This window comes from Ambystoma mexicanum, chromosome 2p, assembly GCF_040938575.1.
Source record: "Ambystoma mexicanum isolate Mex_15411 chromosome 2p, UKY_AmexF1_1, whole genome shotgun sequence".
NCBI lineage: Eukaryota > Metazoa > Chordata > Amphibia > Caudata > Ambystomatidae > Ambystoma > Ambystoma mexicanum.
The window spans coordinates 274041076-274067185 of NC_090923.1; the positions used below are offsets into that span (position 1 = coordinate 274041076).

The window sequence follows — 26110 nt, forward strand, 5'->3', positions numbered from 1 at the left end:
CCAGTGGCGAAAAGGATTTATGCACTATATGAGGGCAGCTGGAGGAACAGCATATTCTAGTGAAAGAAAAGTGGCATTGTTATTACACTTCCTAGGTTATGAGGGACAGAGGATTTTCGAGACACTTCCTCAGTTGGAAGGGGATGGAAGCGGGGATGACTTGAATGAATTTGAATCGGCTCTACTCAAATTGGATAAGCATTTCAACCCCAAGAGAAGTACAATTTTGGAGCGGTATAACTTCCGCATGCGGATCCAGGCTCACGGGGAATCTGTTGAAGACTATGTCACCGCTCTCCGTCACCTTGCCCTGACATGCAAGTTTCAAGGAAGCTTTGATGAACATATCCGCGATCAATTCATGACGCATTGCCACTCAAATAAAATACGTGAAGAACTTTGGCTGAAGGACGAACCGATTTTGGATGAAGTACTGGACTTGGCCAAGCATGTAGAGCACTCGCTGGCATGTGTTGCCAAGCTCTCCAAGACCGAAGGAAGTGACTCTAAGGAAAACAAGCCGGAGGTACTGAATGTGGGTGAAGGGAAGAACAAAAGGAAAGGAAGGAACAGGCAGAAGGAAAGGAACAATGCAGAAGAAAAGAGAAACCAAGTGTCAGCACAGAGAAGCGAAAGGCGAGAGGAAAAAAGGGGCGAGAGATTGTGTTATCGATGTGCCAGTGCAACGCACTTTGCGTCCTCTGTAGTGTGTCCAGGGCGAAAGGCTGTATGCAATAAATGCAAAAGGAGAGGACATATTTCCACATGTTGCAAAAACTATCAGTTTGGCCAAACCGCCCAAAGGAAGATCCTGTTTGTAGATGAAGAGGATGATGGAGTATCATCAGAAGAAGATACTGCATTGGCATTGACAAATGTTATTGTGAACACAGTTAATGTTGTAGCCAGTGGTGGAAACACGGATGATTGTGAGCGTCCCTATGCCGTGTTGACAGTGAATGGGTGTAAGGTGTCAATGATGGCAGATTCAGGGTCGAAAGTTACGTTAGTGTCCAGGAGTGTTTTTGAAGGCGAGATGAAGGGGAAGGTGTCAGCATTGTCTGAACCTGACATAAATCCGGGAGGCTACAACCGAGATAAAATTGATTTACTAGGATATGTGTGGAGTAAATTTGAATTTAAAGGTCGCAGTTGTGATGGGAAAGTGTATGTAACAAAAAAAGGACAATCCTTATTAGGATGGAGAGAGCAGAAGAATTTAGGAATCAGACTAGACCCCAACCAACCCGAGCAAGTTTTGCAAGTGTCAGAAACACCCACGATGTCCTGCAAGTATGTGAGAGAGTTTAGTAAAGTGTTCGATGAGTCTTTGGGAAGAATAAAGGGTTTTCAACATCAAATATTGCTAAAAAGGAGTAGTGTGCCCACCGTAGCCAAGCTCAGACCGGTGCCTTTTGCTTTGCGGGACAGTGTTAAGCAAGAATTGCAGAAATTGTTAAAGACAGGGGTGATCGAGAGAGCTAGGGGTGTTGAATGGGTTTCCCCAGTTGTGATAGTGAAGAAAAGTTCAGGGGACATAAGGTTGTGCATGGATATGCGTGAGTTGAATAAATGTGTGTTGGTGGACAGGCACCCGCTACCCAACATGGGTGAGTTACTGACCATGGTCGGTGGGGGGAAGTATTTCTCCAAACTAGATATGACGTCGGCCTACCATCAAGTGGAGTTAGAGGAGACATGCAGAAAAGTTACAGCGTTTGTGACGCATGAGGGGGTATTCCAGTTTAGGAGAATGCCTTTTGGGTTGGCATCTGCCTCCTCTGTATTTCAGAAAATAATGGATCGCCTTTTGAGAGGAGTGAAGGGCGTGTTTTGTTTTCAAGATGATGTCTTGGTGAGTGGAGTGACTTTGGAGGAGCATGATATTTAAGGATAGGGGTATCACGCTGAGAGAAGAGAAGTGCAAATTTGCCGTGACAAATGTGGACTATTTGGGACATGAGGTATCGGGGGATGGCGTCAGACCCAAAGAGGAGATGATAAATGCCATAAAAAGAGTGGAGAGACCCTGTAATAAAAGTGAATTGAGGTCTTTTCTCGGAATGACGGAATTTTATCAAAAATTTGTGGTGAATTATGCTGACAAAGTGCAAGAGATGAGGAAAGTTCTGAGGAAAGGTGTTGATTTTGTGTGGAATAGTCACTGTGATTTGGAATTTAATAGAATAAAGGAAGATATAAACTTAGCCCGCCCTTTGGGATGTTTTGACACGAGAAGACTGTCTATCATTACAGTTGATGCTAGTGAGTATGGACTTGGGGCGGTATTATCCCAGAAGCAGGATGATGGGTCTGAAGAGGTGATAGCTCATGCATCGAGAGTTCTCAAGGGAGCAAAGATGAGATATTCGGTTCTCGAAAAGGAGGCATTGGCGTGCTTTTGGGCTGTAGAACGTTTCAGGAATTTTGTGTGGGGAGTAGAATTTGTAATTCGCACAGATCACAAACCTCTGAAAGCTATTTTCAAAAATAAGGGCCTTGATAAAGTTTCCCGCAGAGTGGCAGGTTGGGTCACCAGGATGCAGACGCATTGTTTTAAGATGGAGGTCATTCCAGGAAAGGACAATATATTCGCGGATAATTTGTCGAGGGTGAGAGTTGCTGACCCTGATGTTATGGACAGTGAAGAAATGGAATTAGTGTTTATTAATACCGACGGTATTGTGTCCAAACAGGAGTGGTTGGATGAGGTAAAGAAAGATGAGGTCATGAGTAGGGTAATTCCATACGTGATGTCAACGGCATGGCCAAATAAAGTGGATCTGGCAGAGGGGGTGAAGCCGTTTTGGGAAGTGAAGGATGAGTTGTCTGTCATGGATGATATTTTATTCAGGTGGGGAAGAGCAGTGGTCCCGATAGGGTTGAGGAAAAAGGTGATAGAGTTAGCGCATTGTGGTCACATTGGGGTTACAAAAACCAAGGGGGTGTTGAGAGAAGAATATTGGTGGCCTGGGTTTGATAGGGAGATTGAGAATTACTTGGCAAATTGTCAATTTTGCATAAAGAGTGGAAAGGGAGTTGTGGCCAAGAAGCAGCCATTGGTGGATGTGGGCCTCCCATCAAGGATATGGAGCGAGATAGCCATGGATATTCTAGGTCCTGTGGAGTTAGGTTACGGACGTGGAAAATTCATTGTTCTGGTTGTAGACCTGTTTTCTAGATGGGTGCATTTTAAGGTTGTGAGAAACATCACTGGAGAAAGTATGATAAAAATATTGCAGGAGATTTTTGCCAATGAAGGCCTACCGGAAAGTGTATTGACGGACAATGGTCCCCAGTTCATAGGTGGTAGCTTTACCAGCTATTTAAGGAAGTGTGGAGTTGACCACAAAAGAACTTCATTGTACCATCCCGAATCCAACGGGGTAGTTGAAAGGATGAATAGGTGTCTGATGGAGAGTATTCGCATGGGGGAAGAGTGTGGTCTGGATAAAGTAGCCATGATACAAAATAGGATCTGGGCTTTGAGGATGGCGCCTCATTCTACGACAGGTCTGTGTCCGTTTGAGCTTATGAGAGGCAGGAAACCATATTCCATGGCGTGTCCGCCGTGGCTGGGCAGGAGTAGGGAAACAGATCTGGTAGTTGATGAAGTGAGGAAGTCATTGGTGAAGAAGAAATCCGAATGGGGCATGCGCGAAAACCTTAAGAGAAGGAAGAAAGAATTGCGTGTTGAGTGTGGAGATTGGGTCAGGATAAGGAAGGGAGTTGTCAAGAGGAAAGGTGAATCTCTGTATTCGGATCCTGTCAGAGTTGTGGCAGTCATGAAAGGAGCTGTACCTGTGACAGGAGGGCAAGTGTGGAATAAAGATAGAATTGCCACTGTGAGGAGAGCCCATGTATAGATGTGTGGAATGTCGGGGGACGGTTGCTGGATTGTCTTGTTGTTAATTGGTGGGTCTCGGTTGTTTTGAAACAGTGCGTGCGGTTTTTCAATTGAATCAAAGATCATAGGGTAAGTTAAGTTAAAAAAAAAAGGGAGATGTGTTGTGATGTCTTATGGGGAACAGGGAGCCTTCAATGCTTTCCCATATGATGATGTTTCAGCCCTGTGTGATGTCATGGAATGTTTAGGTTGCATCTGCGTGTAATGTTCTAAGTTAGTCAGTTGGAGGAAAGTGCTGAAGGAGAGGAGCCTCTGAGTGTTGGAGGTCTTCTTCCCTTATATGTAACCTGAATAAATACTGTTACATTTGCTTACCTGACTGCGCCAGCTTCTTCATAACACTAACTCTCATGCCAGCCTGCATTCACTTGAGCTCCTGAATCTGGGAGATTTCATCTAGCAGATGGAAATGTGTTATAGTGGCATTATCCTCCTCATTTATTTCTTTATCACTCATTCCTGAAATGATTTGTTGCAGTGGCCTTGACTCAGATGTGTCTCTCTACCTTATTGTTGTCTTCATCATCCTCATTCTTTGTATTAACCTCAGGCTCATCATCAGTGGATGTGGACGGTGGTTGAGAAGTCTTAGACAGACTGCACTTCAGCAATTGAGTCTCCTGGCTCATCAGTAGATTCAATCTGTACATGTGTTCCCCATTCTGACTGGGAAACAGTGGGCTGAACCTTCTCCACATGCCTGCCTCTCCCTCTGTCCCTTTTAGGCTCTCCTGAAGTGTTGGAACTGACAATGCTCACTTCTGCATAGCCACAAGAAGATGGTCACTGAATATTAATCACACCCACGTGCTGGGAATTATAAAACTGTTTTCCCTGCAACAACTAATATTTGATATAGCTGCTATAAGACAACACACAATAGACGCTGAATATAATAACCTCCTGACTAATACAACCTATTTGAGATTTTTGGAACTAATATTTGGTATGGCCAGTGACAACAATATGCACAGTTATTTACACAGAATGTGGTCTCTTTGCCTGTCATTTTAAAATGTTTTATTGACAATTGCAACTTGAGACATGAACCCTACAGTCCCTTCTCTGTGCACTTATGAGACACCCGCTGGCTGCACTTATTGAGTTACCTCCACTTCTCAATTCCCCTCCACCCCTGGCACTTCTCCCCTTTCTCTTTCCCACACTTGTGTGATCTGAATGACACAAGGCCAATTAAGATTGTTGTTTTGTCCTCCCTTTGTTTCCCGCTCATTGTCTTGTTGTGCCTAGAAAAACTTGTGTACAGGCGCGTTATACATGTCATATCATATCATATCAATTTGGACAGAAAGGCACAGTTCATAGGAATTATTTTAATGAAGCTCAAAAATAGATTTTACCTGTGTCTGGATCTGCAATCAAGTCAATAGTGTCTTTAGGTTCTCCGGAAACACTTATACAAATTGGGTCTCCTTGGTTTGGCAGCTGTACTAAGAAATCTGTATATTGATCTTTTTTAAAGATAGATAAAATAGATAATGTAAGTTAACATTAAAACAGCAGAATTCTGTATAAATATTGGCAAGAGATGTAAAACAACCTTGACTGGCCTGCTACCAGTCATGATATCCCCACAGCCTGTGGCATTTCCTCATAAACTACAATTTCTTTCAACTATAATTTTTTTCGTGCAAAATACTACCTCAATAAAATACATTTAAGTTGAAAAGTTTGTGTACCCAGAATTGTTATTGACTTTTCAACTACACACAGCAACATCACAATAGAGGAGTCCAATATGCCTATGGCAGACTGCATTCACAAGGTACTTCATCTATACTTTGATCATCAACATTATTCTCCATATGTTCTCTATCAATAAGTTATTTAGAGATGGACAACAGCTTGTACTCTCCAGATATACCTAAAGCAACAAAGATTAGTTAGAAGAAGGCCTGAGTGTTGTGCTGCAGTGGCATGCATCACTTCGAGCCATTTACTATTTGTCTTCCTAGCACCCAGGCCACCCTCCAGGGTCTAGTTGCAACGTAACACTTGATGATACTTTGGTAGTTGGCCATTATTAAACTGGTCGGTCATCATCATACCAAATTGCTGGTTGTGGCATTCACGGGCCAAAACAGTTGGCAAGCAAACCATTTAACATTAAACAGCTGATAATCATGGCACAGCTTCTGGATTTGCAGATAGGAACATGCCTTTGTAATGGCATTGGGCCTTTCATCCACCTGCCAGACGATTTCGATAATGTTTGCCATGTGTGTTCTCAGTTTAAACCCAAGACACGTTCATGTGCTGAAGCCCCTCATACTTTGAAAACGTTATTGTGATTACTTTTAAATACTATGCACTGCGTGTGAGGCTAACAGTAACCCATGTACGAAATAGCTTCAACTTTTCCAAATAGCTTCAACTTTTCCGGCCAGCACATGTTCAAAGCAAAGTATTAATGTAATGGACTGAGCGGCAGGTTCAGAACCTTTCTTGCCAGAGATGCTTAATGAAAGCAATGTGTCTACATGCTTAACGCCTGGCAACTGGCAATGGCCCTCATTACGACCCTGGCGGAGAGGGGTTTACGCCAGCGTAATGCATGGCGTACCTCTCCGCCAGATTAGGACTTTCCGTAGCGCCATGGTGATTTTTACGCCCGGATTTTCCGGGCGGAAAAATCCATGGCGCTACGGGTCCCCTCGTTAATTACGCCACCGTATTCTACGGTGGCGTAATTAACGCCTTCCCCACTCCCATTATGCCCTATGGGGCAAAAATGGGAATGGGGAAGGGTAAATGGGGATTGGGGACTTACCGCCCCGCCAAGGTCGGAATGGGGCGGTAAGTCCGCCAACCCCCATGGCGGAGTTGGCAGCTCTGCGCCATGGTCCATGGTGCAAATTGCACCATGGACCTCCGCCAGGGTCGTAATGAGGGCCAATGTCTTAAATATAGAAACCAAAATGAGCAGTTTATTTGCAGCTGCCAACCAATTGTAATCGTTAAAAAAAAACACTTAGTGCCAAAATTACAAAACGTGCTGCAAACACAAACGTTCTATTTCACTGGGAGCATTTCGAGGGGGCTGTGCTGCAGCACAAAGGATGCTCTCCTAAGCGTCCGAGCATATAGTATTGTCAGAAGGATTTAAGTGCTCCCAGCACCCACATCGATCTTGGGGTGCATTTGATGATGATGGAGCTTCAAAGGGCTGATCATTGTGAAATGATAGCCCTGTTTAGGAGACAGTAGTGCAAATGGAACAGCAGTCGTTCATTGTGAAATGATAGCTGTTAGGGAGAATGTTCGGTTTAGTGCTAAATTCCTCCCACCTTAGAGACCCCAGCTCTTTTGCTGGACTTTGGGACTTTGTATTTTTAATTCTATGGGCCTCATTACGACCCAGGCGGTAAGTTACCGCCTGGGCCGTGACTTTACCACCATGGCGTAAACGTCCCCAATCCCCATTTACCCTTCCCCATTCCCATTTTTGCCCCATAGGGCATAATGGGAGTGGGGAAGGCGTTAATTACGCCACCGTAAATTACGGTGGCGTAATTAACTCCATGGTCCCTTAGCGCCATGGATTTTAACACCTGCTAAAAGCAGGTGTTAAATCCGCCATGGCGCTAAGGGACCTCGTACTCAGGCGGTAAGGGTCGGCGCTGTTTACGCTGCCGTAAACCCCTTACCGCCTGGGTCATAATGAGGCCCTATGTGTTTATCTGTGTTTCTTTTTGGGTTTTGGTGTCTAATAATCTCCATAGGCATCTTGTTTACATTGTGACACACAGCACCTTCAGTGAAGTGGCACAGGGAAGTCATTCAGATTTCCCAAAGGTTTAAATACCTTCTCTTGGATAAACTACTGTTTCCAAGAGCAGTGAAGTGCTGTGAAGTGAAATTGACTTCACTTACATAACTTTCTAGACCCAGCACACACTATCTTACAATAGGGTGCTAGAGGGGTTACTAAGTATCCCCTTTGTCTAGCTTCTCATGTAACATTTTTATGTTACCCTTTCTACAATTAATGGCTGGTGGCAGTGGTTTAATTTTTACTACCGTGGTGTGTCTTGACTGCGTCCTGCGTTCGCAGCTGCAGTAAAGCACCCTTGGGTGCTATTTTTGACAAAATGGCCCAGTCTTCTTTTTTAGCCATTTCTTTGTGGAAAGATCCTTCTTGATTTTTACAAAACAAAGGGGGGTCTGGGAATCTCTCTACCAGCACGAACACAGCCCAATGACCTGTTCTTGGGTGAATAACCACTGGGAGAGACTCTACCAAGTCTTTAGCTCACTGTCCCTTTCACAGAGAAGAAATTTCCCCGCATATCAGCCTTTGTCCTGCCCAGGAACAGTCCAGCGCCGAAAAGCTAGGCAATTCTCCTTTGAACAAGAGTACCATCAGTAACCCCATACACGTGTTTCAGCCTTGCTGGGCATCATCAGTGAGGTGAAACTGTTGTCTCTCTAAGACCAGTGAGCAAGGGGTCCACGTCTGGATCGCCCTGTTAACTTAGGGTAAAACCCAAAGTTAATTCATGCAAAACAAAGGGGGGTCTGGGAATCTCTCTACCAGCACGAACACAGCCCCACTGATGATGCCCAACAAGGCTGAAACACGTGTACGGGGTTGCTGTGGTACTCTTGTTCAGATTAGAATTGCCTAGCATTTCGGTGCTGGACTGCCCCTGGGCAGGACAAAGACTGATATGCGGGGAAATTTCTTCTCTGTGAAAAGAACAGTGAGCTAAAGACTTGGTTGAGACTCTCCCAGGGCCATCCACCCAAGAACAAGTCAATGGGCTGTGTTCGTGCTGGTAGAGAGTTTCCCAGACACCCCCTTTTTTTGCATAAATTAACTTAGGGTCTAACCATAAGTTACCAGGGCGATCCAGACGTGGACCCCTTGCTCACTGTTCTTAGAGAGGCGCAGCTCCACCTCACTGATGATGCCCAAAAAAGTCTGAAACACGTGTATGGGGTTGCTGTGGTACTCTTGTTCAGAGGAGAATTGCCTAGCATTTCGGTGCTGGACTGCCCCTGGGCAGGACAAAGACTGATATGCGGGGACATTTCTTCTCTGTGAAAAGAACAGTGAGTTAAAGACTTGGTTGAGACTCCCCCAGGGGTAATCCACCCAAGAACAAGTCAATGGGCTGTGTTCGTGCTGGTAGAGAGTTTCCCAGACACCCCCTTTTTTTGCATAAATTAACTTAGGGTCTAACCCTAAGTTACCAGGGCGATCCAGACCTGGACCCCTTGCTCACTGTTCTTAGAGAGGCGCAGCTTCACCTCACTGATGATGCCCAACAAGGCTGAAACACGTGTATGGGGTTGCTGTGGTACTCTTGTTCAGAGGAGAATTGCCTAGTATTTCTGTGCTGGACTGCCCCTGGGTAGGACAAAGACTGATATGCGGGGAAATTTCTTCTCTGTGAAAAGAACAGTGAGCTAAAGACTTGGTTGACACTCTCCCAGGGGCCATCCACCCAAGAACAAGTCAATGGGCTGTGTTCGTGATGATTGAGAGTTTCCCAGACACCCCCTTTTTTTGCATAAATTAACTTAGGGTCTAACCCTAAGTTACCAGGGCGATCCAGACGTGGACCCCTTGCTCACTGTTCTTAGAGAGGCGTAGCTTCATCTCACTGATGATGCCCAACAAGGCTGAAACACGTGTATGGGGTTTCTGTGGTACTCTTGTTCAGAGGAGAATTGCCTAGCATTTCGGTGCTGGACTGCCCCTGGGCAGGACAAAGACTGATATGCAGGGAAATTTCTTCTCTGTGAAAAGAACAGTGAGCTAAAGAATTGGTTGAGACTCTCCCAGGGGCCATCCACCCAAGAACAAGTCAATGGGCTGTGTTTGTGCTGGTAGAGAGTTTCCCAGACACCCCCTTTTTTTGCATAAATTAACTTAGGGTCTAACCCTAAGTTACCAGGGCGATCCAGACGTGGACCCCTTGCTCACTGTTCTTAGAGAGACGCAGCTTAACCTCACTGATGATGCCCAACAAGGCTGAAACACGTGTGTGGGGTTGCTGTGGTACTCTTGTTCAGAGGAGAATTGCCGAGCATTTCAGTGCGGGACTGCCCCTGGGCAGGACAAAGACTGATATGCGGGGAAATTTCTTCTCTGTGAAAACAACAGTGAGCTAAAGACTTGGTTGAGACTCTCCCAGGGGCCATCCACCCAAGAACAAGTCAATGGGCTGTGTTCGTGCTGGTAGGGAGTTTCCAAGACACCCCCTTTTTTTGCATAAATTAACATAGGGTCTAACCCTAAGTTACCAGGGCGATACAGACGTGGACCCCTTGCTCACTGTTCTTAGAGAGGCGCAGCTTCACCTCACTGATAATGCCCAACAAGGCTGAAACACGTGTATGGGGTTGCTGTGCTACTCTTGTTCAGAGGAGAATTGCCTAGCATTTCTGTGCTGGACTGCTCCTGGGCAGGACAAAGACTGATATGCGGGGACATTTCTTCTCTGTGAAAAGAACAGGGAGCTAAAGACTTGGTTGAGACTCTCCCAGGGGCCAACCACCCAAGAACAAGTCAATGGGCTGTGTTCGTGCTGGTAGAGAGTTTTCAGACACCCCCTTTTTTTTTGCATAAATTAACTTAGGGTCTAACCCTAAGTTACCAGGGCGATCCAGACGTGGACCCCTTGCTCATTGTTCTTAGAGAGGTGCAGCTTCACCTCACTGATGATGCCCAGCAAGGCTGAAACACGTGTATGGGGTTGCTGTGGTACTCTTGTTCAGAGGAGAATTGCCTAGCATTTCGGTGCTGGACTGCCCCTGGGCAGGACAAAGACTGATATGCGGGGAAAATTTCTTCTCTGTGAAAAGAACAGTGAGCTAAAGACTTGGTTGACACTCTCCCAGGGGCCATCCACCCATGAACAAGTCAATGGGCTGTGTTCGTGCTGGTAGAGAGTTTCCCAGACACCCCCTTTTTTTGCATAAATTAACTTAGGGTCTAACCCTAAGTTACCAGGGCGATCCAGACGTGGACCCCTTGCTCACTGTTCTTAGAGAGCTTCACCTCACTGATGATGCCCAACAAGGCTGAAACACGTGTATGGGGTTGCTGTGGTACTCTTGTTCAGAGGAGAATTGCCTAGCATTTCGGTGCTGGACTGCCCTTGGGCAGGACAAAGACTGATATGCGGGGAAATTTCTTCTATGTGAAAAGAACAGTGAGCCAAAGACTTGGTTGAGACTCTCCCAGGGGCCATCCACCCAAGAACAAGTCAATGGGCTGTGTTCGTGCTGGTAGAGAGTTTCCCAGACACCCCCTTTTTTTGCATAAATTAACAGAGGGTCTAACCCTAAGTTACCAGGGCGATCCAGACGTGGACCCCTTGCTCACTGTTCTTAGAGAGGCGCAGCTTCACCTCACTGATGATGCCCAACAAGGCTGAAACACGTGTATGGGGTTGCTGTGGTACTCTTGTTCAGAGGAGAATTGCCTAGCATTTCGGTGCTGGACTGCCCCTGGGCAGGACAAAGACTGATATGCAGGGAAATTTCTTCTCTGTGAAAAGAACAGTGAGCTAAAGACTTGGTTGAGACTCTCCCAGGGGCCATCCACCCAAGAACAATGTCATGGGTGTTAGACTTAGCAGTGCACAGTGGTGGCGTGAGTTATGGTTGCTTACCTTACCATAACTGGCGAATTTCTGGGGTTTTTCGTGTACTTGTAACCATAATATGGATAGGTTTTAGTGCAAACTAACTATAGTGTCCCTGTAACAGAGTTTTGAAACTGAATTTGATAGGTGTTTATTAGCGCAACTTAACCATAACTGTATATAAATATATAAAATATGTAGTTAGAACCTAGATTGGACATTCCCTTTATTTTGGACTGTGTTACTCTGCTGTTTGGGTCACTACTGGGTCACTACTGAATCACATTCACTCCCCTCTCAAGAGGATCGCCTTCCCCCAGCACTCGTTGCCACAAAAGACGAAGGTGGTGTATCGTTTAACTGCGCCTGTTTTACTTTATGATTGCGTTGGCTTTTGGTTTGTAGAAGTGTGAAAGCTGAGTGAGCTATGTCACCCCTACTCATCCTAGTATTCCTGCAGAGCAGAATCCAATTTGTCACACATACAAGCCAAACCAATATTTCATGTAACTACCAGGGTAGTAGGCCTGAAAGTTGCATATCTATCACTTTGGATAGGATGCAGAACCAAAATAACTGTATCTGCTGTTGGGAGCACATGTTTCTAGTTCAAGTCAAATAATCTCCAAGCACTGTCTACCAATAGGATAAAGAGCCAGCTACTATCAACCCTGTCTCAGATATTCACATTCATATTTCTGCTTTGAGATACTCAAATGGAAATGAAGACATCCTATGCCCCCTGAAAGTTACGACATTCAACTAACTGCAAATGTTTTGGCATTGTATAACTTTAAAAACATATTCCCAATGTTCGGAAACATCTTAAGTGTCAGTGATCTAGGAGTATGTGCTCTGCATTTCAACATTCACATTTTAGCAAGGGCTTGAACTTCAACGAGGGCCAAAGGTGTGAAACTCATCAATGGACTCAAGAGTATGAGTTTCAGGCTCAATTTAAATAGATGAAAATACACGGAGCACATGCTAGAAAATGATCACTTTGCTCCTGGATGCTATTTGCTATGAGCTGAGCTGCACTAAATAGAATATTAACAGGAAATGAACATTAAACCAACCCCATCTAACATGTAACTGAATCCCATAATAGCATTTAGTGCAAATCAGCCGATTATATAAGCTGGATGCAGACTGATGAAAATGCATTATGCTCAGAAAATGCTAAAGAAACATGAACTTTAAATGTGTAGTCTGAATCTGCGCTGTGTGGTAAGCTGAAAAATGTGAAGATACCTTCCTCAAGACAGATCATTGTGTTACAGCAATAAGCACAAGAAATACGTATAATTTTGCTCTGCAGCAATGCAGTTAGCACAATGAGGAAAACACACAGAGGAAATCGAGTTATTTGGGTGGATCTGGTCAAGGGGAGATATTTTTCGGTAGTGACAGGGGGTTTGATTAAAAAAAGGTTTTGAGGCAGAGTAGGGGCATTGCGCTTCTGGCACTGACTGACGAAGGGAGCAGAGGGCTAATGCTGGGCTGATTGCAAGCTGATGAAAGCTGAAGCTGTTTCTCTCCTGGGTTGGCATCTTTAGAAGGGCTGCGAAATCTCGAGCAACCTTAGCTGTGGATGACCCTGGAACACTGCCAAGCTGAGTCGGGAATATCACCAGCTTAATCTCAGTAATTAGCAAGTTAATTGAGGTGCTGGTGAATTGAATGACACTAGATAGCACAGGTTAGATAAGTTAGTTCATTGTAGACACTGCATTAGAGATTCAAATTACAACATGCTTCTACTACTGTGTTTATATCTCTCAAAGTTCACTGTTATTTAAAGCATATTTGCCCTGTAAAGTTTTGTTACGAAGCAAATGTCAATTGGCAGAGTTTTGAAAGCCACTGCAGAGAGATTCGCTCATACTGTGAACTATAACGTGGGTCTATGGGTCATTCTGCGTAACTTGCATATTTATAGTTTATGGAAAAGAACACATTCTAAAAGTAATTTAGTTTCAGTGTATTTCTTTTTGCATTCAGTCTCATTTATTTGACATGCATAGGGAGATGAATGTGCGGTAGGAAATATCTCAAAGCAAAGTAGCCGCAGTGAATTGTTTTACTTAGAGAGGCTGAATGAATGTGTTGTATTTCAGTTGCATGCTTCACAATTGTTGGAATGCAGCCAAAAGGGCATCATTGTACATAAAACATCACAGCAGACCATGAGCCATTTATTCTGTGTATTAAGTCCAGTATTTGTTTGATGTTAGTGACCCTGGTGAACCAATCATTCTCCAGCATGGGGTCTGGCATGGATTCACATGCTCATGAATATTCCCCGTCGTCAGGCTGGGAATCCTCGGTAAAGAAAAAACCAGTATCAGTTTCGTTTCTGATCTGTCTTTCGTAGTAATAACCAATCACTGGTCTCTGCGTCATACTGACCACAGCCAATGACTGCCCTCTACCTAAGCACCGCCTCTGGCAGCCATCTTCAGATTTTTACCGCACGTTCATGTGTTGGGATCCTCGTGCTATTGCTCTCGAGCGTTAGTGCTATTTTTTCGCGCTTTTTCACAAAAACTTCGATTCTTTCGGTCAAAAGAGCCTCAAGCTCCACCGATCCTACATCCGATCAACGGGGACCCGTGTCGGATTCATCTGTGCCCCTCAAGGGTGAAGATTTCGTCGAGCTACACTTCGGAGGACTCCAGAAGCTTCTCAGGCCCGGTCTCGGAGATGGCCCAGGAGAAGGGAAGCTCGACGCCCGGAAAGCTGTTCAGGGCCTGCCCTGGATGCCAGCTGCAGAACGTCTTCAAGGAGGACGAACACTCTTTCTGCCTTTACTGCCTTCATGGGGACAAGACGCACGTGGAGAAGGACTGTGCGTTTTGCGGCAACATGTCGGAACGGACCATGAAGGACCGCCATCAACGTCTCGCCAGCTGGCTGGAGGGTAAGAGCCCGTCTGGCGAGAAGAAGAAGAAATCTGAGCGGTCTTCTAAGACCTTTGAGGGCGCCCCGGCGACGGGGGCCCAACATAAGGCCAAGCACCGCGAGTCCGCTGGCACCGGGAGCGCCGAACGGTCGGGCTCTACGGGCGCCAGGCAGGGCGCACCCTCCCCGGCACCATCAACCACGAGCCAACGCTCTGGGTCGGGTAAGAGGAAGGCCGAGCACCCGGCGAAACTCCTGGAGAGACCCCGGTCGAGCTCTAAGGCAGAGGAGGAGCGTGGCAGTGCCCCCTCCCTCAAGGATAAGGCGGTGAGCGCACCTAAGGTGGTGAAGGCCTTGATCCATTCGACCAAGCCCTCTATCGAAACGGTCGCGGCGGCCCTGGCCCAGCCTGTGGAGGCTGCACCAGTGGTGGCGGCCTCGGGGCCCAGAATCTCCCTGCCTCCTCGGAGGGAGTCTTCTTTCGTGCCCATCGATAGGACCCCCGTGAAACCCTCCGTGGGGAAGAAGGGGGGGCAGGGCGTCGTCGTAGATTCGGCCTCAACCTCAGAAGAGGAACTGATCGAGGTCTTAAGCCACGGCCTAGGCGTGGAACAAGACCAGCCCGTCGGAATGGGCCCCGACGCAGGTGACGACGACGACATCGTCGAGGATACCGACGGGGCCCCTGCTCGCCCGTCGGATTCCCCTCTGCCAGCGCCGCAAGACAACTCAGCGGCCATTTTGTTGGCTATACAGTCCTTATGCTCCGAGATAAGGACGAGACTACCGTTACCGACGGAGGAACCTCTCCCGTCGGGGGATCCAGAACCGGGACCTTCTGGTGTTCCCCCTACCAAGAAAAGAAGGATCCATCCACCGCCTCCTTTTCAACCGTCGCGCCCCGTCCAGCCCTCCTCCCCGTCCACCCGAGGGGATGATACGGGGACTGACACGGCAGCGACGGGTACGGACGACGAGGCATACGACGAGGATTTTCCGTCGTCGCCTCCCACCAGGGCTTCTCCGCCCGACGAGATTGGATCGTTCCACTCAATGATCGCCAGGGCATCCGAGCTTTTCCAACTCTGCCCTGAGGAGAAGAAAAAGGAAGGCTTCCTTTACCAACGGCGCGAGGCCAAGAGGAAGACGGTCCTCGCAGTGCCTCTGTTGGACGACATTTGGGATGAGGGCCTTTCCCTCCTCAAGAACCCTTCCACGACGCCAGCGAAAAGAGACCGGTACGAGAAAAAGTACCGGGTCCCGGACTCGGCCCCCCTATGCCTCCGGGCGCAGCCTACCCCGGACTCCGTCGTCTCCGCGGCAGCCAGGAAGAAAGCGGGGGGGGGTGCGGCCTCCACGTCGACTTCCCCGCCGGACGGCGAGGGAAAGAAATTGGATGCCATGGGACGCAGAGTCATCTCGTCGGCGGCGACGACGATTAAAGCGGCCAACGCCTTGGCTATCGTGGCCCGCTACGACAGGGAACTCTGGTACAAGATAGCTCCCCTGCTGGATTTTCTGCCGGACGACAAGAGGGCGGAGGCCCTTGAGATCCTGCAGGAAGGTGAGGTGGCCTCGGACCACGCCATCACCGTGGCGACGGACATCGCCGACACTGGGTTCCGCCAGATGGGCAACGGCGTTTGCCTTCGACGTCGCGGATGGCTCAAGGCTACGGACTTTCGGCAGGACGTCCAGACCAGGGTCCTGGACATGCCCTTCGACGGGAACAACCTGTTTGGGAAGACAGTGGACGATTCCCTTCAGGCCATCAAGGCGGATACTGAGACGGCCCGGGCCCTTGGAGTACTGCAGCAACGGCGGACGCCCTTTCGGAGCGGTGGAGGCAAGGGCGCCTCCAAAGGTTCCGGCGGCGGTTTCGCTTCCTACCGTCAAGCGGCCCGCTCGTCGTCGCAAGAGGCCTACAGAGGACGAGGCAAGTCTGGCGGACCCCGCCGTCGTCGCCAAGGAGGCCAAGGCGGCAAGGCCGCGTCCAAGCAGGATTGAACCGGCCGTGGGGTCGGGCCCCCACCGAAGCACCCCGGTGGGAGGCCGGCTGGCGGGCTTCGTCAGCGTGTGGGAGTCCATCTCCACCGACCGTTGGGTGCTGGACGCCCTGGCCCGGGGCCACGCGCTCGAGTTTCAAACAAGGTGCCCGCGCGTCCCCCCCGTGGCCAGGAAAGAACTTCACGTCCCTCAACTTCTCCTGGAGGTAAAGGCGATGCTCAGAAAGGGCGCCATCGAACTCGTCCCAAAGAGGCTTCGGGGCTCCGGAGTCTACTCGCGTTACTTCCTCGTGAAGAAGAAGACGGGAGGATGGCGCCCCATCCTGGACCTGCGACGCCTGAACAAGTTCATCAAGGCGCAGAAGTTCCGGATGGTCACCCTCCAGCACGTCCTGGGTCAGCTGGAGGAAGGAGACTTCCTATCGTCGTTGGATTTGGAGGATGCCTACTTCCACATTCCCATCCTAAAGGGGCACCGAAAATTCCTCAGATTCGTGGTCCAAGGGCGTCATTACCAGTTCAAAGCCCTTCCCTTCGGACTACGGTCGGCACCCAGGGTTTTCACCAAGTGCCTCGCACCGGTGGCGGCGCAGCTGCGCCGCGAGGGGATTCACGTCTACCCCTACCTGGACGACTGGCTCATCCGCGCCAAGACGAGGGAGCTCGCCGTGGTCCACACGGCAAGGACCGTCCAACTCCTCACGGACCTGGGATTCTCCGTGAACTACGCCAAATCCCACCTGGTGCCCGCGCAAGTCGCACTGTTTCTGGGAGCGAGGCTCGACACAGTGTCCCTTCTGGCCTCCCCGTCGGAGGAGAGGACCAGGACCATCTTGGGCAAGGTGCAACGGATGTTGGTGGCCGACGCGGCCAAAGTGAGGTCCATCAAGTCCCTCCTCGGGATGATGTCTTCCTGCATCTACCTCATTCCCATGTGCAGGCTCCGGATGCGCCCGTTGCAAGAGTTCCTGGATGCGCGCTGGATCCAGACGACGGGCAGCTTCGAGGAAAGGATCAAGCTCGACGAGAGTTTCCGACGAGCGATACGGTGGTGGGGCACCCGCGCGCATCTGACGGCGGGCATGGGCTTCCAGACCCCAGCCCACCAGGTGACTGTGACCACGGATGCCTCCCTAGAAGGGTGGGGAGCGCACACCGAAAATCTGCACGCAAGGGGACTCTGGCTCCCGACGGAGAAGTCCCTGCATATCAACGTCCTGGAGCTCCGTGCAGTGTTTTGGGCCCTCAGGTCCTTCCTTCCGTCCCTCAAGGGCAAGGTGGTGAGGATCTTCACCGACAACACCACCACCATGTTTTACATCAGGAAACAGGGCGGAACCAGGTCCCCAGCGCTGTCCAAGGAGGCGCAGGACCTGTGGCATTGGGCCGTCGCCCAAGGGATTCTTCTGGTGCCGTTTCATCTGGCAGGGATAAAAAACACCATCGCCGACTCACTCAGCAGGGAGCTGCGCTCGTGCCACGAGTGGGAACTACGGCAGGATCTGGTGGATCGCCTCTTCCGACGGTGGGGCACACCCCAGATCGACCTGTTCGCGACGGCGACGAACACCAAGTGCCGGAGGTTCGCCAGCAGGTTTCCCCAGACGAGGAGCATGGGCGATGCTTTCTCGTTCCCCTGGGAGGGCCTGTTCCTCTACGCGTTCCCTCCCTTGCCTCTGCTAATCCGGCTCGTCAACCAGCTCAAGAGGTCACGGTGCAGGATGATCCTCGTCGCACCTGCGTGGCCGAGGCAGATATGGTTCCCGGACCTTCTGGACTTGTCGGCGTCCCCGCCAATCAAGCTGCCGGCGGACGCGGATCTACTCTCCAGGGAAGGAGGCGCCATCCTCCACCACGACCCGAAGTCGCTGAACTTGCAGGCCTGGCTCCTGCAGCGCTAGAGTTTGGAGGATACGACATACCGGCCGATTGCAGAGAGGTTCTTGCAAAGGCCAGGGCGTCCTCGACTCTTAAATGCTGCGGACACAAATGGAAGAGGTTCTCTGTCTGGTGCCACGCACAGAAGATTAACCCTCTACGGATTACGGCTCCCCAAGTGCTGCCGTACCTGCTGACGCTGGCCAAAGCTGGTCTGGCACACGCGTCCATCAAGATTCATCTTGCTGCGATCTCCCGTTACACCAGAACCACGGGCCGGACGTCCTTGTGGTCTCATCGTCTGGTGAAAGAGTTCATGAAGGGACTGTTCAGATCGTTCCCGCCGGTGAAGGCTCCGGCCCCGGCGTGGGAGCTCAACGTGGTGCTGACCAAACTCATGGGACCTCCGTTCGAGCCTCTGCACTCGGCCCCGTTGAAGTTTCTATCGTGTAAAACAGCTTTTCTCGTGGCCATCACCTCCGCACGACGAGTGGGAGAGATCCAGGCCCTTTCCTGCAAGGCCCCGTACTTGACTTTCCACGACACGAGGGTAGTGCTCAGGACGCACCCCTCCTTCATGCCCAAGGTACCGTCGGACTTTCATCTCAACGAACCCTTGGTGTTACCTGTGTTCTTCCCGTCGCCTTCGTCGCCGGCTGAGAGGACTTTGCACTCGCTGGATGTAGCTAGAGCGCTGAAGTTCTACGTGGACCGCACGAAAGGTTTTCGGAAGACGTCACAACTCTTTGTGAACTTTGGACCTGTCAATCAGGGGAAGGCTCTCTCGAAGGCTTCCATCTCCAGATGGCTCTCCGGCTGTATCATGTACTGTCACCGGTTGGCAAACCGACCGCTGCCTGGCCGTCCGAGAGCCCATTCCACCAGAGCGATCGCAGCTACCACGGCGTTCCTATCTGGTGTGCCCCTGCTGGACATATGCAGGGCTGCTACGTGGAGGTCGACGCACACCTTCACGAAATTCTACTGCGTCGACCGGGATTCCAGGGAGGAGTCCAGGGTCGGCCAAGCAGTGCTGCGCAACCTGTTCGCCTGAGGTGAGCCTGGTGAGGAGGTAAGATGCTTAATGTTGAGTTGATGTGATGCTTAATGTTGAGCCTTTGCCACCTCCCGTGGTTGTGCATGTGTGTACTGCTATGTATTCTTTATTCATGAGCATGTGAATCCATGCCAGACCCCATGCTGGAGAAGGAACAAGTTACTTACCTGTAACTGTTGTTCTCCAGCATGGGTCTGGCATGGATTCACATGCGAACCCTCCCGCCTACCCCTCTGCGGCTCTTCACTTGGTCATACTGCCACTTCACGTGCTTCCAAATCTGAAGATGGCTGCCAGAGGCGGTGCTTAGGTAGAGGGCAGTCATTGGCTGTGGTCAGTATGACGCAGAGACCAGTGATTGGTTATTACTACGAAAGACAGATCAGAAACGAAACTGATACTGGTTTTTTCTTTACCGAGGATTCCCAGCCTGACGACGGGGAATATTCATGAGCATGTGAATCCATGCCAGACCCATGCTGGAGAACAACAGTTACAGGTAAGTAACTTGTTCCTTAGGTGGTATTCTGGAATTAGTCTCTACACTATTAAAATATACCACAAAAATACCACCATAGCAAAAATACCACAATAAAAAGACCAAAAAATATATCTTACAGATTTGGTGCGTTGGCCATAGGGAAACTATGAAATAATGACTTAGTGTGGCCTTGCATCCTAAAGCATAACCAAATTGTTTACTCATTAATTGAATTAGTGCTGTGAGGTAGTGCAGTACTGTGTGCTCATTTGACTCTCATTACAGTGTCATTGGTAATAGTGCAGCGATGTCCCAGATTCAGGCTGAGTTTTCTGTTTTGTCAGATTACCTCGAGGCAAAGCTTTACACTGATGCAGTTTAGTCCTCAGAAAATTTGACTATATGGAAAAACCGAATTACCACAGGTAGGAAAGGAGGCACTTGAAAATATTTTTGATGAAGGAAGCATTGTGCAGGTGTGCCGCCTTGTGTTATTCTGAGTGATAGATGTGGTTCCTGCTACACAGACCCATAAAGATGCAAGGGAATGACAGTGGCGTTTTTAGCAAGTTACAACGCAGTTAGGACAATGAAAGTGATCAGGTGCAACATTTAACAGTGGAATTAAAGCCAAGAGAGCTGGACACGGAATTGCAAGCCAAGTGTAGCGATCTTGCTACTCAAATTGGCTCAGAGAGAAAAACAATTTAATGAGAGTGAGCAAGAATTGACCCACTTAAAAGCAATTTTAGATGACATAAGGCAAGATAAAGATGTTGCTATTTCAGAAATACAAGCCCTTAGACAAGATGGCAGGGAGGAAGATAAAGAATTCTATGCTGTGAAACAGGAGATATTTAAATAACTGGAAGAAAATGACAAACAGGCCAAAGCGCTTAAACAGTCTCAGACACAAGTCAATGAATTGCAAGCAATAATCAATAAGGTCAGGGATGAGAATGCTCATCTCTGTCATGAGGCAGAACAGTTTCATGGACAGTACCAGAATTGATATAGCACCTATATTAAAGTTACTTTTTCCAACCAATAAAATTTCATGACAATTTTTTTGAGTGTAACATGTCAATGATGACAAGTTGTGGGTATAACAGCTACTGTTTGGATTAAGATTAGGAAGTTGAAGCGAGACGGGCGATCGCATCACTGTTGATTTCCATGTTTCCCTGTTTTTTTTACTTGTCATTAAACGGACTTCCTTTTGCCAAACCATTGAGTTGTCCTTATGGATTGGTGTTAGACTAAGAGAATCCTGCACCCCATCCACCTCAAGGTGCAGCTATCTCATCCTAACGTACTTGAGGGTGAGCTCTGATCCTATGGGCCCGTCAGAGGTCACTCCGCCCTCATGTTCACTTGGTAGCAGAGAGGTTGTTTTTGACCATCAATTACTGATTATTGATTAAAATAAGAAACCTATTGACCTTCGACACGAAGTAACTCTAGGTCTTCGGCAATATCATAAGTCCTTCGCCATTCGGCTGAGTAGACTGTGAATCTTCCCGTGGACAATGATAGTTTAAATGGATCCAAAACTGCAGTGGGCCTAAAAGGACCCGTTTTAAAAACATAACCCTTCCATTCCTACGGACAGCAGATCTGGTGAAAGACTAAAGGAGGCGGTAACGGATGCGGTAATCCCGATGGTCCAGAGAGGAACGATGCGAGCGGTGAGTGAAACAAAAATTGAATGCTTTGGCAAATGTCATAGGCATTAGAACAAGTAAGCGAAAAGGTAACGGAGGGAGGTGGAGAAAACAAAATAGAAGTAGAGAAGACTGTATATATATATATAAGGGAATAATGACTCGAGAATAATTGAATAAATAGCGGTTACCGGGATAGATACCCAAGAAAAGATAGAATACCTGGGTAGACACCCGAGAAGAGAGAAGATACCAGGGCGGACACCTGAGAAAGAGAGAGGATACGCCTTATTCCTGCGCTTTAATATAGCGGTCAGAAGAAATGTGAACTCAGAGCCCCACATAATAGGGGACGACTAGGCTACCACCATGTTCAAAGACGTTGTGAATGGAGTTCGTTTAGACCCCATGTCATGGTAGAAATTAGAGGCAGAGGTATTTGTGTCTGTCTAGTCTGTCAAGTATCTGTCGTACGTGTTCTGTTGTGTGTCACGTGTAAGGAATTTTGTTGTTTGTTGTTTAGAACTGATTAGGATTTTACGCGATTATATAGTCAAGAGGGAATCGCACACGAATTGATGTTTTGTTTGTTTGTTTGTTTGTTTGTTTGTTTTATTCACTTATAATGCGCACCAAACCCGAAGGTAACCGGGCGCAGCAGTACAGAAAATGCGAAGCTTAGGTTGCAGGGTGGGGTCATGGGATACATACACTGTACAAATACAAAATACAAAATATAGATGCAAAATATCACAGGAAGGCAGCAGTTACGGTATACATGCAGAATAAATACAAAATATGCTCAAGACAATCTATGTACAGGTACTGTGTGGGCGAAAGCTCATCGGTCAGGTGGCCAAAGAGAGTGGGACCATAAGATCATGATGAAGTGTAAGTTCTAGGGTGGGGTGAAGGATAAGTGGGCGCCAATAGGCTATTCATTGGCAGTCCTTAGCAGATTGATGTAGTTAATTCTGAATTTAGGGAAGGGCTGTGCCTCGCGTAGAGGATTAGGCAATGAGTTCCATAATTGAGCTGCTTGCACCGGGAAGCTACTACCCCCCGCCTTAGATAACCTGAATCTAGGAATAATGAGGCTGTTGGCATTTGCAGTTCTAGCGGGGTGCGAGTAATTTCTTTTTGTGAGTTTATTGCGGAGATAGCTTGGTGCTGCATTGTTCAGGGCTTTATGAACCAGGGATGCTACTTTAAGGTGGATTTTGTTTTGGGAGGATAACCAATTGTTTTGACGCCTGATGTTTGAAATATGTGATCTTTTGGGTACACCAAGGGCGGCTCGTAGGGCATTGTTTTGAAGAATTTGAAGTCGGTGGGTAATGGATTTGTTTGCTCCGATGTAGAGGGCATTACAATAATCAAGTCTCGAAAGGATTAATGCTCTCGCTAGGATAAGGCAGTTGTTATCGGAGAGAAAGTGCTTGCCTGCTCTAATGAGCTTGCATGTGTAGGCGGTGGCAGATGCCAATGACTTCACCTGCTTGTCAAAAGAGAGGGTGGCATCCAGATAGAAGCCAAGTGTCTTCACATCTTTGGAAACCTTGATAATATTCCCGTCAATTTCAAATGATGTGTAGTCCTGACTGAGTTTCTTCATGTTAGAATGTGTCCCTAGGATGAGCAGCTCTGTTTTGTCATCGTTCAGGCATAGACCGTGGGTTGCCATCCATGCCTGCACCATGATATACACCCTATTCACCAAGGCCAAATCCTTGTTGTAGTCCCCGGAAAGTGGGAGGAGAATCTGGGTATCATCTGCATAGTTGGTGTAGGTGATACCAAGATGGTCCAGATCATCAAAAAGGGGCTTAGGGAATATGTTGTAGAGAGTCGGGGAGACGCATGAGCCCTGAGGGACTCCACATCGGATGGGGATTGGGTCCGCCGCTGCCGAGGGGGAGAACACCCTCATAGTCCTATCACTGAGGAAGGATTCAATCCAAGATATGGCCTCCTTGGAAAAATGTGCGGCTGAGTCTAAATGGCTGCAAAGTACTCCATGGTCTACAAGGTCGAATGCCGCCGAGAGGTCCAGCAGCAAGAGGAGAGCCATTTTACCTTTATCTCTTATTTCATCTATTTGTGCCTTTAGGTCGATGAGGGCAGTCTCTGTACCATGTTGTGGACGGAATCCTGATTGGCGCTCTCCTAAGAGTTTATGTTGTTCCAGGAAACTTTGGATTTGATTGTAGGCGATCTTATCCAGGATTTTGAGCAGGAAGGGGACTGTTGTAATGGGGCGGTAGTTTGTGGGTATAAGAGGGTCTAGCGTTTGCTTTTTGAGCAATGGTAGTACCCAGGATTGTTTTAAATTGGTGGGTACCGTGCCAGACCTGAATGAGGAGTTGACAAGTTTGGCGATAAACGGGGAGAGATCTCTAGCTGCGTCTTTTATAAGCTGGGCAGGGCAGGAATCGCCCTGGCAGTTAGACGGCTTAAGAGAGAGGATGACTTTCTCCACCTCGAGAATCGATGTTTTGGAAAACATGAATCGTGTGGCTGTGTCCTGGGTCTTTGGGGTAGAGTCTGTAATGAGGTTGTTAGTCTTGGAATGATGAGTAAGGGAGGCTTTCTTTTTGGTTATTTTTGTTTGGAGTAGGGAGATTTTATTGGATAAGGCTAGCTGAATGTTGGAGCACCAAGTTTTGTCTTTGGTGCATGTATCCGTAATGGGGATGGGTGACTCTAGTTCTTTGAGGATGGTGAATAGTTCCCTCATGCTTATTAAAGGAGTTCTGTTTGGCCAGATGGATTTCTTTTTTATATTGGGAGGAGATTTCTGTTAGTTTCATTTTATGGTCTACTGAAGGGGTGAGCCTCCATGCTGTTTCGCAGCTCCTCTTAAGTAGTCGCAAATCCTTTAGTTCGGGGGTAAACCATTTATTTAGGTGAGATTTGGGTTTACTTTTTCTGAGTTTCAAGGGTGCGATGTTGTCGAGGGTAGTTAGCATAATTTTATTGTACTCGTTGACTAGTGTTTCTGGGTCTAGATGATCTGCTAATCCGTTAAGTGTAGGTAGAATGGCCGGGATCACTGTGTCTCTGGTGATGCTCTTTTTGTTTCTTGTTGGGCAAGGCGGGGCCATGATGGAGGCTGGTGGAAGTGGTCTGGAGGTAGATAATTCAAATGACAGGAAGAAGTGGTCTGACCAAGGTTGAGGGATAATAGCTTTGATATTGGCAGTGCAATTGTAGTCTAATAGCCAATCAAGGATTCTTCCCTTATTATGTGTAGGTGCAAGAGATTTTTGCGTCATGCCCAGATTTGAGAGGGAATTGGCAATGATGGTGGCATTTTTATCTGAAGGGTCATTGAAGCCCAGATTGAAGTCCCCTAAGACAAGTAGTTGTGAAGAGGTTTTAAGGTTATTGGAGAGTGAATTATGTAGATCCTCCTCGAAGGTCCCTAAGGGACCAGGTGGTCTGTAGATGAGATGGATCATCAAAGTTTGGGAGCTAGCTAGTGGGAGTTTGATAGTAAGTGATTCACATGAGTCAGCTGCTATTGTAGGTGAGATTCTCATATCTAAGCTGGTCTTTGCGATGATGGCAATGCCACCGCCACGCGTGTTAGTTCTATCTTGCCTGAATATCGTAAAGTCTTCTGGGATGGCTAAGGAGAGTAGGGGTCCTGCTGCGTTGTGCAGCCAGGACTCGGTGATGGCGATGAAGTCCAGATTGTCGAGCACTATCAGATCACAGATATCTGTGGCATGTGCTATCAGGGATCTTGCATTTATTAGTCCTCCTTTGAGTAGGTGGTTTGACGGATGAGGTGGTACAGTTTTGGTCTGGGTAGTGGGAGGAAGTCTCCTATTTTTTGGGGGGACGTTGGTATTGGGCTTCTGGGTATTGGATCTTTTGTTGTTAGGAGGTAGGGTTCTAGTCAGAGGCTCATAAAGTTTCGAGAGTCTAGCTCTGAGCCTGGAGTTTCGACAGAGTAGACTACATGGGTTGCTGGGAAACTCGGATAGTGGATTCAGATCCGGGTGTTCCATACTGGTGTCAGTAGAGAGGGTGGTCATGGTGGAATTTGGTGGTCCTGTGAGCATAGTAGGGAGGCTACTGTCCTCTCTATGGTGGAAGATAATTGCAGATAGGTACAATAGCAGGCTGCAAGGTGTGATACTCATGATGTGGAACTGGATACACCGGGCACGGTGGGCCTAGATCAGCATAAGCAATGACTAAGTTGCACAAGGCACAGTGGGCATACATTAGCATAAGCAATGACTAAGTTGCACAAGGCACAGTGGGCATAGATTAGCATAGGCAATGACTAAGTTGCACAAGGCACAGTGGGCATAGATTAGCATAAGCAATGACTAAGTTGCACAAGGCACAGTGGGCATAGATTAGCATAGGCAATGACTAAGTTGCACAAGGCACAGTGGGCATAGATTAGCATAAGCAATGACTAAGTTGCACAAGGCACAGTGGGCATAGATTAGCATAGGCAATGACTAAGTTGCACAAGGCACAGTGGGCATAGATTACCATAGGCAATGACTAAGTTGCACAAGGCACAGTGGGCATAGATTAGCATAGGCAATGACTAAGTTACTTTAAGTCAGGC

At 48.0% G+C, this 26110-nt stretch overlaps 1 protein-coding gene across 6 annotated transcripts in view; it reads right to left on the reverse strand.

Annotated features, from left to right (window-relative positions):
* LOC138566370 (inter-alpha-trypsin inhibitor heavy chain H4-like) overlaps positions 1-26110 on the reverse strand; it is a 1003937-nt gene that overhangs the window by 197812 nt on the left and 780015 nt on the right. For all 6 annotated transcript variants that reach the window (XR_011301923.1, XM_069643539.1, XM_069643537.1 and 3 more), the window contains one exon: positions 5269-5379. Coding sequence is in view for 5 of the 6 variants with exons in the window: in XM_069643539.1 (XP_069499640.1) it covers positions 5269-5379 (111 nt within the window). In the remaining variant the exon portion in view is untranslated. The remainder of the gene's footprint in view (positions 1-5268; positions 5380-26110) is intronic.